The 12,723-nt window shown below is 45.1% G+C and overlaps 1 protein-coding gene and 1 pseudogene across 3 annotated transcripts in view; both read right to left on the bottom strand.

The window, feature by feature from the left end:
- Window positions 1-2: 2 nt before the first annotated feature.
- Window positions 3-1,088, bottom strand: LOC144111960 (uncharacterized; annotated as a pseudogene).
- A 7,844-nt stretch (window positions 1,089-8,932) lies between these two features.
- LOC144111932 (ankyrin repeat and BTB/POZ domain-containing protein 1-like) overlaps window positions 8,933-12,723 on the bottom strand; it is a 34,645-nt gene continuing 30,854 nt past the window's right edge. For all 3 annotated transcript variants that reach the window (XM_077645020.1, XM_077645021.1, XM_077645022.1), the window contains 2 exons: window positions 12,064-12,206; window positions 8,933-9,498 (listed from right to left, as the gene is read on the bottom strand). In XM_077645020.1, coding sequence (XP_077501146.1) covers window positions 9,202-9,498; window positions 12,064-12,206 — 440 coding nt within the window. In that variant the 3' untranslated portion in view covers window positions 8,933-9,201. The remainder of the gene's footprint in view (window positions 9,499-12,063; window positions 12,207-12,723) is intronic.

Raw genomic sequence — 12,723 nt, 5'->3', positions numbered from 1 at the left:
CTGTTCTGTCACAGTGTGTGTACACGTAGTGCAGACACACTGGAAGTAGTCGAAAACATAAGTACACACTATGAAACTATATGCAATGATTGTCAGTATGGTCACACACACATGAGCATTTGCTGTTCCATCACAGCATGTCTGTATTCATGTTTCCTCACAGCACCGCACTTTCGTGGAAGAGAGTTATGAAGCACTTCTGCGCTGAGAATTCTTAATGATAGGGGTTTGCAGATTAACTAAAGCAGAGCACACCACCACCACTTTATCTATGGTTGCGAGGTTCTTGTCGCCAGTCCTCTTCACGAAATTCAAAGGCAGCACAGTCTGGAAAATTCTGAAAACTTTCAATCTTTGTATGGCCCTTTCAACATGGATGCGCACGCTAGAGACTTTCCTAGACGTTGTGACCTCAGCACCAGGTAGCTGGGCACGATTCTTAGTCAGTGATGGCATGAGGAGTGTTGCACCTCGTGCAGCAAACATCTCACCGCATCTAAATCCTCGGTCAACAAGAAAAACATCCCCTTCCTTGACCTTGTCTAGGAGACCACTGCGTAGAGTAATCTCCTTGTCAGGCGTCCTGCCTCCCCATGCTTTTGATACGAAAGTTATTGCTCCTGAAGGTGATATTACAACTAGTATTTTTACTGTATTATGGTGTTTGTAATGAGAATATGTCTGGCTCCTTGCTGTCATTAATATCGGCCTTTGTATGAATACTTCAGTACAATCAATGATGCCAGTTACACCATCAAAAAAAGGGTCCTGAAACGCCGCTGGCCGATTAGCTTGAAGTGTCTGTCGGGAAGGCCAGATTATCAACTTTGTCATGTTTGCAGCAAGAACATCAAGCCATGCATGAAAAATTGAACTGACAGTGGCATTTGAGATGCCAAATCTGCATGACAAATCTTGGGTAAGGAGACCCAAACGAAGTCTCATGAGTACCATGATGAGTTGTGTTTCTGCATCAAGCCATGTGGCACATGACGGCTTCCATGCTGACAGCACAAACTGCGGAAAGCAGTGAACATGGCTGTAGATACAAACCCTGTGTAAAACTTTACTGTTTTGGCTGACTGCATTACCACTTCTTTGGTTATAATAGCATGGTTTGTATGCTTGTTTTCAAGTTCACCAGCCTTTTGCTTAGCTGCTGAACACTCTTCCTCCAGAGAGGCCAAACGCTGCTTAAGCCTGCCATTCTCTTCAATAAGATGGGATATACTCTGCATGCTGAGATCAGTTTCTGTTTCCATGTGGCAATTCTCTACCACGGAAACAGTTGCAGTCGCAGATAGTGCAGTATCATCCGCGTCTTGTCCTGCGCCAGTCGTGTTGAGCCCACAGTCAAGCACACTTGGCCCAGGATTACATGCAGCAGGTCTGGATGCTTCCTTCAATCCATCCTTTCGAGCAGCGCGTTGGAACCTAGAAATTTTCTGGGCCACATTTCCCGAGGCACGATAAGGAAATATGGAGGGGACATAGTCGGGATGTGTGGGGTCAGATGATGGTTTACCTAAAGAAAGAAAAGAATGTTTGAAAATTAGTAGCCACATGTGCACTCCCAAATGCAAAAAAAAAACAAAAAAAAACTGGCTGAAATGCACCAAAGCAATATTGCCCAGGACTTCTCTAGGAAAAGGAAGAAACACTAAGGGTTCCTTGGTATGATTACATACTTTACGTTCTGCATTTGTAAGTAAGAAACTGCACAAAAATATTGAATCAAGCAAGTTGGAAGCATTTCACTCTTTTTACCAGCACTTGCAGGCGATCGAATTAATTTCTCCAGCCGCTGAGAATAGTAGAACAAAAAGTGCATCGAATGATACTCCAGCGTTTTTGGATTTCGTCCCTGTAGAAAAGTTGATGCAGCGAACGGGATCGAACACACGACCAGAAGGTTAGCAACAGACGCCTGAGCAATCGCGCCAGATATGCGCATAAAAGAACACCAACCGAGTTAGGCATTACAACAATAAGATGCTTGGGCCCGCATCGCAGCAAGAACTGCCGCTCATAAACTAAGCATCAACTAAGCGCTCGATTACTAAGCCGGGATACCTAGGTTCGATCCCGGCCATAGCGGCAGAGTTTTGATTGACGCGACACGCGTCTAGAAAGCGACCGTGTGCTGTGCAAATTCAGTACACATTCAAAACCCTCAGGTGGTCTAAATTATTCTGGAGCACTCAACTACGCCGTTTATCATAGGCTGAGTTACTTCGGGACTTTAAATGCCCGTAAATCACACACACTCGCATTGCTGCATGATCGAAACTGCACTGCAAGCGTCACAAGCTGGCTAATTGCCCTGGAAATGGCTAAGCGACGCCTTGCACGCACAACTAACCGCAAAACAGTGTTTCCTTACTTCACGGTGCAATTTTTACTGCTAGAGATGCAGCCGCTGATTAGGCGAATGCGGTCGCGACGATTGCCAACCCGCAACGTTCAATCCAGTCAACGTTCAATCTCAAAGCGCACATAAGACGTGCAGGAATTAGCTGCGGCACAAGCAGACATCATAAATCTGTTCTCACCTTGAACGAAATGAGCAGAACAAACATGGGAGCTTTTCGTAGGCATCCATCGGTCCCGCCGAACTGCTGCTATCCAAGCGTTTCTACGCTCGGCGTCTGCCGGAAACCTGAAAGTGCGCACCTGCGACAGGAGGTTGGTTCCAGGTCGCAAGCTGCAACCTGGCACACAACAGCACGGTCCACGTCGTGATGGGGTCACGGAAGATGTTTTTCCACCCGAAAACATAATGCAACAGGGCGACCGCGCCGTACTTTGGCCGTGCTACAAACACAAAAGAAAAACTCGCCTCGACCCTGCGGCTCGCTCGCTCGCTTCGCGGGGAGACCGGAAGTTTCCTGGGTGTCCATCCGGTTTGCGGCGCTGTGGCTCCCCCTGGCGGCTATGAGCCCGTGAAAAGACGAGATTCGGCAACAATTGACTTGAGGAAGGTAAACTGAAGGCTTTATACAGGAATTCAGATATTTGCAACAGAATAAACGGCAAGCATGATTACATGGAACTGGCTAAGGAAAAATCTTCTCTCCTTGGCATCGCCGAAGATGCAAGGGATCTAAATCTAGAACAATTTCCCAGGCTCCGGGGTCCGGTTTTAAAGACCAACCCCTTTCATCACCCAATCACAACAAACTGACTCATGATTGGTTTACAAACTGCATGGCACACCTTCCAGTTTCGGCAAGGTTCAAACACTCTCCCTAATAATATACACAGCACATCAAAATTGCTATAAGAAAATGTAATTCCGGGAATGGACCCTCGAAATGATTGGTCCACTAGGTTTACCTGCCCTGCCCCATACTTCCACTGTGTTGCTCAAACTCTCTCCCTTACAAAGTGAAAAGAGAAACATGAAAATACACCAAAACATTCTCAAGGTTCGCCGGCTGCCTGGGAACCCGTGACCCTGGCGGCTCCCAGCTTTACGCCAATTATCGACCTCAACCAAGCCGCTACCGCCGCGAGTAGCAAACTACTCGTCTTCGTGACGACTGTTGACAGGCGTCCCCACAAAATATGGAAAGCCCGTCGTCGCTGCCTCTGAACGCGCTTCAGCATCCCCTCTGTACATCTACGCTTCATTAAGTTCATTAAGGCGGCCCGCTTCTCGGGACCCGTTGGTATGCCCCGTCCTCCGGCTTCGTCGCCGTTCGCGTCCGCGCTGTCTGCGCGCTAAGCCACCACCTCCTATTAAGCTCAATCGTTCTCAGTCAAGCGCTAGCCTCCAGACCTGTCTCGCCCGCCGGTGATGACCCCTCGGACCTAGACGGACGAGGGGGGGTGACGGATTCGACAGAGTCACTGCTCGTGTCTCCGCACGCAGCCGCATTGTCGCCGCAAAACGGGGCCCTCTGGGAGTTCCGGGAAAAACGTTCCCCCTCCTTCCCGCTGGCTCGGTCTTTGCCTTGGCCGGTCAACGCCCGCCTGCCTCGCCCTGGACGCTTATTGCCCACCCACCGACGGGGATTAACAGGGAAGTCACCTCTTCTCGGCGCCGAGCCGTCGACAAACCGACGGATGGTTCCAACAAAGCCGCGGTCATCCACAGATCCCTTACAATGACAATGCAGCAGATATGGACGCTGAAGAGCAGGAAACTCCGGCCAGGGCTAAATGCCTATCGAGGACTAAAACAAAAAGGAAAAACGGAGATGACGAGGGAGAACAGCTGGCAATGTTGCAAACCTATCCGTCACTAATCAACGACAGCGAATCGCTTCATGGGACCGCCGCACATGTTGGTCACATTGATCTGCAATAAAGTCATGAGAACATACTCGGCCACTGATATCCACTGCCAGCTGACTTTTATTTATTCATTTGCTTATTGCATGGGCAATACATGGTACTGCCCCTGGGGAGGACAAAAGGAGGTAATTAGTCTCCTAACGAGGCCCTGGCCCCACTGGGTGCAACAGCAGCGGTTCCAAAATATATGTAGACAGTGCATATACAATTGGACATAACAATCATCACCGTACAAAAATGCACATGAAGCATGTGGCAAGTTAAAAAAAAAGAGAAACACATGTTATTGTTAACACTTTGTACGCACATATAGAAATCAGAACACAATAACTATGCAATCTGAAATCATTATTCGTAAGCATTTGGCCTTCTATTTGAAGTGAACAGAAGTCGCATTCTGCGTTTGAAAGTTCTGAGACTTCTACATGTTTTTGCGATCTCGAGAATGTCTGGATAATTATTACATAATTTTATAATTTGTTGATCAATTGTCTGTTTAGCATAATTTGTCGTTGGCTTTTCTATAACAATGAAAGTCCTACGCAAATTGTGACCAGTATCTCTATTTAGATAATGACTAACAAATCGACTGTAATTGCTTGATACTTCAGAAAATATGTACGCAGATAATTTCTCTATGTATATTTCGTGAAAAGGTCGGATATTTTGGGTTCTCATTAAGGTTACACGGTGTACATTATATTTATATAGTGCTCGAATTTCCCTTAGCTGCAGTGCAGATAGTCTATCATTATCAGTCTTAATTCCGGTTCCCCATACTAAGGCACAGTAATTAAAGTGTGAGTGTAAAAGTGAAAAATAAAGCTGCTTTTTGAGCCTGGGAGGGACAAGATTACGAAGGCGGCATAACATTCCAATACATCTCGCTACTTTCATTCTTATATTTTCTGCATGATAGGACCACGTTAGGTTAGACTGAAAAGTAACACCTAAAAATGAATGACGATCTACGCGCTCAAGCAATGCATCATTAAAGTTCAGGTTTATATTAAAGACATTGGGCTTATTTTTTAAGGAAAATATCATTTATTTTGTTTTCTTTGTATTTATTTGAAGCTTGTTTGTTGATACCCATAAACTGAGCTCATGCAGCCATGTGTTTGACGTGGCCTCAAGTTCCTCAAGGCTCCCTCCGGAAAAAAAGTACACTTGTATAATCAGCATTGAGCAACACTTCTCCCGCTGACGAAATGTTAACGATGTCATTTATATACGGAGCGAATAACAACGGGCCGAGTATAGAGCCCTGAGGAACGCCGTATTTAATGTTACCTTTCCCCGATGCATCGCCGTGTATGGACGTGAACTCGGACCTCGCATGTAGATAACTTCGTATAAGACTTAGTGTGATGCCTCTAAAGCCATATGTTTCGATCGTGTTGAACACAAATATGGTGCTGTATAGAATCGAATGCCTTCCGAAAATCTGAGTAAATTCCAAATGTAAAAAACTTACCTTCCATATCACAAATGATTTTGTCTTTAATGCGCAGTAGGGCCGTTTCAGTTGACTTTCCTTTTTGAAATCCGTACTGCTGTTCGACGATAACTTTCTTTGACAATAAAAAAGTACTAAATCGTTTATATAGGATACGCTATGAAACTTTGGAGAACAGTGATAAGACTGAGATTGGTCTGTAATTGTTTAACTCACAGTATTTAACACCTTTGTGTATTAATGTAACACGAGCAATTTTTAATCTTTGTGGAAAAACACCAAGGGATAGCTTATGATTGTAAATATGGGTTAGGGGCTTTGAAATAACACTGGCAACTACTTTAATTGGTAAGGTTTAATATCATTTTCGCCAGCTGCAGATTTGTTGTCAAGGGAACTCAACAGAGAAACAACTTCATCTTCAGATGAAGGAGCAAGAAATACACTGTCATTAACGACATCATTAATATAATGTAAAGGGCTGCACTCTGGTTGGTTATCGGGCACGGTAATCGGAGCTCAGACATTTATGAAATATTATTAAACAGACTGTTAAGTGGAAGGCCACAGGGCCGATGGGACCCCCCCCCCCCCCCGCGCACCTGTTACCAGGAGCGGTCATGCCAGGGGGGGGGGGGGGAATCGAGGAATGTACGTCGAGGCGTGACGCCCGCGCTTAGGGTGAGCAGCGGCACTAATCCTTTCTGTTCCGGCGCCCAGTTATCCTTGTCCCGCGGAAGACATCCCTTTGCTGTCAACGGAGACTGCAGTTCCGATGCGTGGCAATGGGTGGAATGCGAACAAAGCACTGAGGGGGAACGAAATTGTCCCATGTATCATGGAAGGGGACGTGAACTGTCATATGTAGCTGTGTAGTGGTGTAAGGCAACAAATGGTGCTCTTTTCTGTGCTGTATTTTTTAAAAACTGCTAATGTAATTACAGGAGCAGAACTTCAGTGCATGACTGATTACTAATATTGAAATCAGAATGGTGGGGATAGGAATTATAGTGAATGAAATAAAGTTTTGAGCAATCTAGGAAGAGACCAACAGTTTGCGATTGGCAGCGAGGTATTTGTAGACGCAAGGGAATGCATTTATCCAGGGCAAGTAGTGACAGCAGATCTTGATCATGAGAGGAAAAGATCTAGGGGAATAATAGAAGGGCGGAGTGCATTTCACTGGTACTGTGAGTTCATGAATAGTTGCTCATCAGTATCTCTCAAAAGGGAAGCATAAAATAGTTGTATATTGCCAGTACTCACCTATTGGAGAGAACCTTGGAGGCTGACGAAAAGATTTGAATATAAATTAAGGACAGTGCAGCGAGCTATGGAAAGGACAGTGATAAGGGTAAAGTTAAGAGACAGGAAGAGAGCAGAGTTTATTACCGGACGAAACACGGGTTATTTATACCCCAGTTATGATCAAAATGATGAAATGGGCATGGTCAATTAAAGTAAGGAGGAAAATGTACTCTCGATCGCCGCTTAGGGTAACAGAGTGTATTCCAGGGAAAGTCCAATGCAGCAGGGTGCGATAAAGTCGGGATGGCAGATGACGTAAGGAAGTGCTCGGGGATGGTTCGGACCCGGGATGACGCAGGGCAGGGTTAACTGGAGGTCATTGCCGGCCTTCGTTATGCACTGATAGGAAGGAGCTTGTGGTGCTGCTGCTGATGATGACATTTGCAACTGATGTTTAGTCTAAGTTTTCTTGCCTGTTCCCTGTTTTGTAAATTCAGCAGAGTTACGGTGGATATAACGGTGTATGGAAAAAGATTGACCTTGTTGTCATCTAATAAAGCGTAAGAGGACTTCGTTCAAGTAGGTTATTTTTTCTCCAGGAATCTTCCGGGGGGATGTGAGAATTTGTAACCCTCTACTGTCATATCACGAAACGCTCACACCGCGTCACTGGGTCCATGTAAGGATGCCGAGCGGCTACATCAGCTACCTACGACAGGAATAAGGGGAAGTGAAGGTGCCAAGAAAAGCTAAACCTGCGATGCGTTCCGGTCGTTCTCATTTTATTTCTGGTAAATGTTGTTTCATCGCGATACGGAAACAGAAGACTCGCCTAAGAACTGCGGCCTACGAGATGCAGCATCATGTTGCAACGCTGCCGTCATGGCTACGCGCCGTCTTCCGACACAAGGGCAGCGGAAGGGCGAGGATGAGATACTAATAAGAAGCAACAATTCAGGGAGTTAATCGGAAAGTCGCTGTTATGCGAGGACCATGAACATTACAAAGGGTGCGTGATTTATATCTCTCTACATACTACATAGGTGGCAGATGGAGAACCTGACGCCTTTTTGTTATTTTGCTCCTACCTGTTCGCATCGAATTTTTTTTTTGGGGGGGGGGGGGAGGGGGCAGATGGAATTTGTAGAGCAAAGCTTACTTGCTTAGCCCATGAATCAGCTAAAGTTGTAATAGTTTTTTTTTTTTTGGTTAAGCCACTTAGCGCTGAATTTCGCCATCGAATCTACACTGTCAAGCGTACGAGAAGGCCTAGCCGTGCGCATGCGAAGCTAGGAAATTTGATCTGGCCACCTGTCGCCTCCCCTAAACGTGGAGAGGGCATTTCCCTCTCTCTACTTATCCACCTGCCAATCATGGTAGGTGGTGGCATTGGACGGAACATAACTTGATTCAATCAAATGAAAATAAGGAAGATATTTTAAATCAAATCACTAAGTAATTAAGGTCTTGCGGCTGACTCTTCTAGAGTCCAAGGCAAAATGCAGGGCTGTATGGCCAAACTCAAACTATACAGCTTTCGATGCAAAAGCTTTCACAAAACTTTCGCTCGGTTAACCTGAGGAGCTTATAACGCTATTAACGAAAATTTTACAGTGAATGACGAGGTTTATATCCGCGTAAAGACGAGAGGATATATGCATGAAACGTCGTTTCGTACACGACTCATCTTTGAAGGTGGTTACAGCAGTTCAGCTTAGTTCAATTTATTACCTTAAAGGACCCCTTTTCTCGGGGGTAATATATACATAGAAGAAGTAAAATCGGGAGCATATTTAAACGCTGTTTCGCCATACAAGCAGGCAGCATGAGGATAAAAGCGTTTGTTGCAGAAGTGCATTTTTTGCTCGATGTGGCTATAAGCAAAATGACTGGGTAGCGGAACAGCCGAATGATATAGAGCTCCGCTGTTTTACACATGTCATTTATTTTTGGCACCTCCAGAGAAGGGATGAAATGTTCTGTCACCACCGACGTCAGATTTTTCGTTAGATGTGGACGCTGAAGCAAGAAACACTTCTTGAAACGTCATTCCAGTTTGCTCTACTTTTCCTGTGCTCTGCAAATGCGCTGAAAGCGCAACTAGAGCGTTATCACCCATCGCGTTCATCCCCGGTGAAGACTCTTTTCTGAGCGCTTCTCCACCGCTTGCATGAATTATGGCATCACCAGTAAAGTCAAAGGTGGCAGCTTGTTCGGCTGCAATTCCCAGGAAGAATCCCATTCGACGTGTTCTTCTCGGAGCTGGTTTGCCAAATGTCCAATTTTCTATCTCTGAACGTCACAACGGCGTCCGGAAGTTTGTCTTGCACAGAGTTGTCATTCGGCGCTTCGTCTTTCTCTCTCCCCTCAGTCTTGCGGCGTTGAGGGTCGAAAATCAGCTTGTCCAGGCGTCCTGTCGGCGCCTCACAAAAGATGAACAGAAGGTAACTCAGTAGGTAGCTCCACACAAGCATGCTGAAGAAAAACGAAACCTGCACAAAACACGAAATAAGACGCACATTTAGCTTCATTCAGTCGCTGCGATTTCTCTTCTGCCCCTAAACCAAATTTAACCAATTCCACACGTTAGAACTACTAGGTAGCGTTTCAGAGGCAGTGATATCTGACACACAGTCCTTGGCAGTTAATTTTCGGCTGCAAAAAATAGGCAGCTCTTATGACATCATAGTATATGTAAGGCTGGAGGCGTTCTTAAAAAAGAAAATAAAATAAAAAAAACAACTTATCTAATATTTTCTTCAGAGATAAACTTCTCGACTTGCTTTGAATCTGCAGAACTGGTGAAACGTTTTTTTTTCAGCGTACACAAAAGATGTCGAGACACACAACATGTGTTTATTTCAAAGGCTGCCTGTATTTTTCAAACTTTACAATGACCCGAGAACACGACCATACTTTTTCGTTCTGGGAAGTTCGGATTCCTTACCAAAAGTTTTGCACTTAGTATTGTCTCGGTGTTGTTTTAGGTTTACTGAAGAGAACAAATGCTGATTAGGATACATATATACTATACCGGACAAATGGTGCCTTGAAGATAATGTAAAAATAAATGCTGTGTGGACAAGCAGTAAATAAAGCAATGTCAAAGGGTAAGGCTGTGGCAGGCTTTTACAAGCAAATGCCTATTGTAAAAGTGCGTGATCTGTGAAGAAATTTCATTTTAAACTTTGCGTGTAAACGTACGGTGCCAATTAGCACGTGATGAAACGAGTGAAAAGCCTGACTAGCTAGGGATGCTGTTGTAATTGAGCAGACGCTCTCTTTCCAGAAGATCAGTGTTGGTAGTAGGAGTACAACGCCATGATGCGACACATGGACTATGAGGGATGCCGTAGAGGATAGTTCCGGTTTAATTCAGACCTTAATTCAGTTATTTAACGTATTCACAGCACACGGGCATTTTTGCTCTTGGCTTCCATTTAAATGCGGCCGCCGCGGACGGGATTATATCCCACGACCTTGGGATCAGCAGGTGAACGCCAAAGGTACTGAGCCACCAGGGTGGATTTTTTCAGAAGAGAATTCTTCTACTTTTGCAACCACCATGTTTCCTCAAAGAGCAGGCAGTGAATAAGATCGCTGAACTTGGCGCCTCTAGTGACGCTTAAGGCTTTGAATGTGTAGCGGCGGCCTCTGTCAGCGTGTTTTTAAAGAAATAAATACATAGAGGTATATCTTGTTATCTACTCTACAATTAAGGAATTGAAAGCTTTTTTCCAGGAGACACCTGGCCACGCGAAAGGTACAGTCAGGAATATTTTGGTGGAACGCTGATGATGCCCGACAGGTATACCGCCATTCATGCTAAACGATACGTACGATGCTAAGCAAGCACTTTCAGCCTGATGGCTTCCGCGATCGGCGCGACTCTGCAAAGAATGCAACCTGGCAACGTCGTGTTGTACCTGGAACATATGCCGTCCTCCTTGCGCATTGGGGTCGCAGGGTAGGCACAGGAGATCGAATGCTTGGTGTCTTTTTCTGCACTCGCATCACAATCACTCTGACTCTTGAGTGTCTGCTATTCAATTAATGTAAGTCCTAAATTGAGTCAAGCCGAAAGCTTCAGATTAATTATTTTTCTTTCCAGGGTTTTCGCAAGAACTCTCTTTGCTAGAGCGCTTGGTGCCCTCAGAAGATGTCATTATATTGCGGTAGCAATGAAGATATTTACCCGGTTATGACCGAAGTTTAATTTGTGCTGTTAAGAGATTCGAAGCACAAAACTTGATATTGAGAAAAAAAACTCGTTGAAATTCTTCTGGGCTCTACAGGATTTATTGGGCTCTCCTTGAGTTTCTTGTGGTTCAGTTGGCTTCATTTAGCTCCTTTTATTCAAGTGATTCAAATAAAACTCGGGTATGTGCGGTTTACAAAGTTAGAAAGGACATGACGGATAAGAAGAAAGGCCACCGAAACAGACATTCTCGAGAATGCGCAAATTCATATAAGCTCGCTAACTCATCCGCCTATGTACGAACGAAGAACGCGCCAAGGAGCAGAAAGCACTCAACGATTGAAAATAGCCGCTATGGTACACTACTAAATCTACCGCCAGACATTCCTCTATGGCAGCAACTAATGTATGCGCGATGCAACTGAAGTCGATGCTCGTTGCTTAATTATAGACAAATTTCTACCTTTCTGTTCTCTGCTATAAAACATTTTTTTTTTTAAATTCACTGAGAGTAATACCCATTTTCTTGAAGCGGTAAAGGACTTATTCCTTTATGCAGCATGCTAGACACGCTCCGCGCCCGCATTACATTTCTTAAGATTCGTAGCCGTGTTGCAACTACGTTGCCTGCCAATAGGTGATTGTGCATGCGCGATGCGCATTATTATCTGCATGGTGGCACAGCAATACGGAAACGGTGAGCCGGAAGTACTAGCACGCCCTTCGCAAATGCTCTGAAATGCCTAGAGGGGATTGCTTTTAGGTATAGATATGCGGTGGCCTAAGTAACGATGTCCTTGGCCAGTGTATTTAACCGCTGCACCTTCAAAAGCTTAACGTTTTTGGTCCAGACACTCACCACAGAGAAGTGCGAAAAAAATATCCTCTCCCGGGAGATGTGCAGGCACAGGTGTATGAAGGGTAGATGGATGATGTACACGCCGAAGGCCAGTCTGCTAAGAGGCGTGAAGGCGCTCCATGAGAGGAACTTGTTGAGAAAGCCTAGGGGAACAGACAACATGACTGGTGAAAAGAAGAGAACCATGGAGCACCTTATTAGCAGCAGTGAAAGTTTAGCATTGCCCAACGACATTCTGTGGTCATAAGGAACGAGAACCGTTAGAGTCGTTTGAACGATTCCATGTTTCGTTCAGGCTCTAATGTGTCGAAGGGAGGTTACAGAAGATTTAGACAGGACGCAAGGAGCGGTGCAGACATGACGAGTGTTATTAGCAACATGCGCAATTGATAGTAGCGCTCGTCTCATCTGCATGCAGCTTTCCTTACGTCCTTATCAAGGTCTCGTTTCCCTCCTTTAGACATGTCTCACAAAATGGCCCGAAGCTCTGGCATTCTAAAGGCTAAAGTAAGAGCATGTTTCATTGGGAAACTTGGTAAGCAGAAAGAAGGAGAAAAGAAGCAAGGCAAACCTGATGCTCTAGCAAAAGCCAGAGTGTTGTATGGGTGGTTTAGTGTCCCTAAGCTCCAACAGGGCTACTGGGGACGCCGTAGTGGAGGG

Source organism: Amblyomma americanum, unplaced genomic scaffold, assembly GCF_052857255.1.
Source record: "Amblyomma americanum isolate KBUSLIRL-KWMA unplaced genomic scaffold, ASM5285725v1 scaffold_19, whole genome shotgun sequence".
In the NCBI taxonomy this organism is placed as follows: Eukaryota; Metazoa; Arthropoda; class Arachnida; order Ixodida; family Ixodidae; genus Amblyomma; species Amblyomma americanum.
The sequence above is the reverse complement of the archived record's forward strand: the minus strand, read 5'-3'. Positions and strand labels throughout refer to the sequence as shown.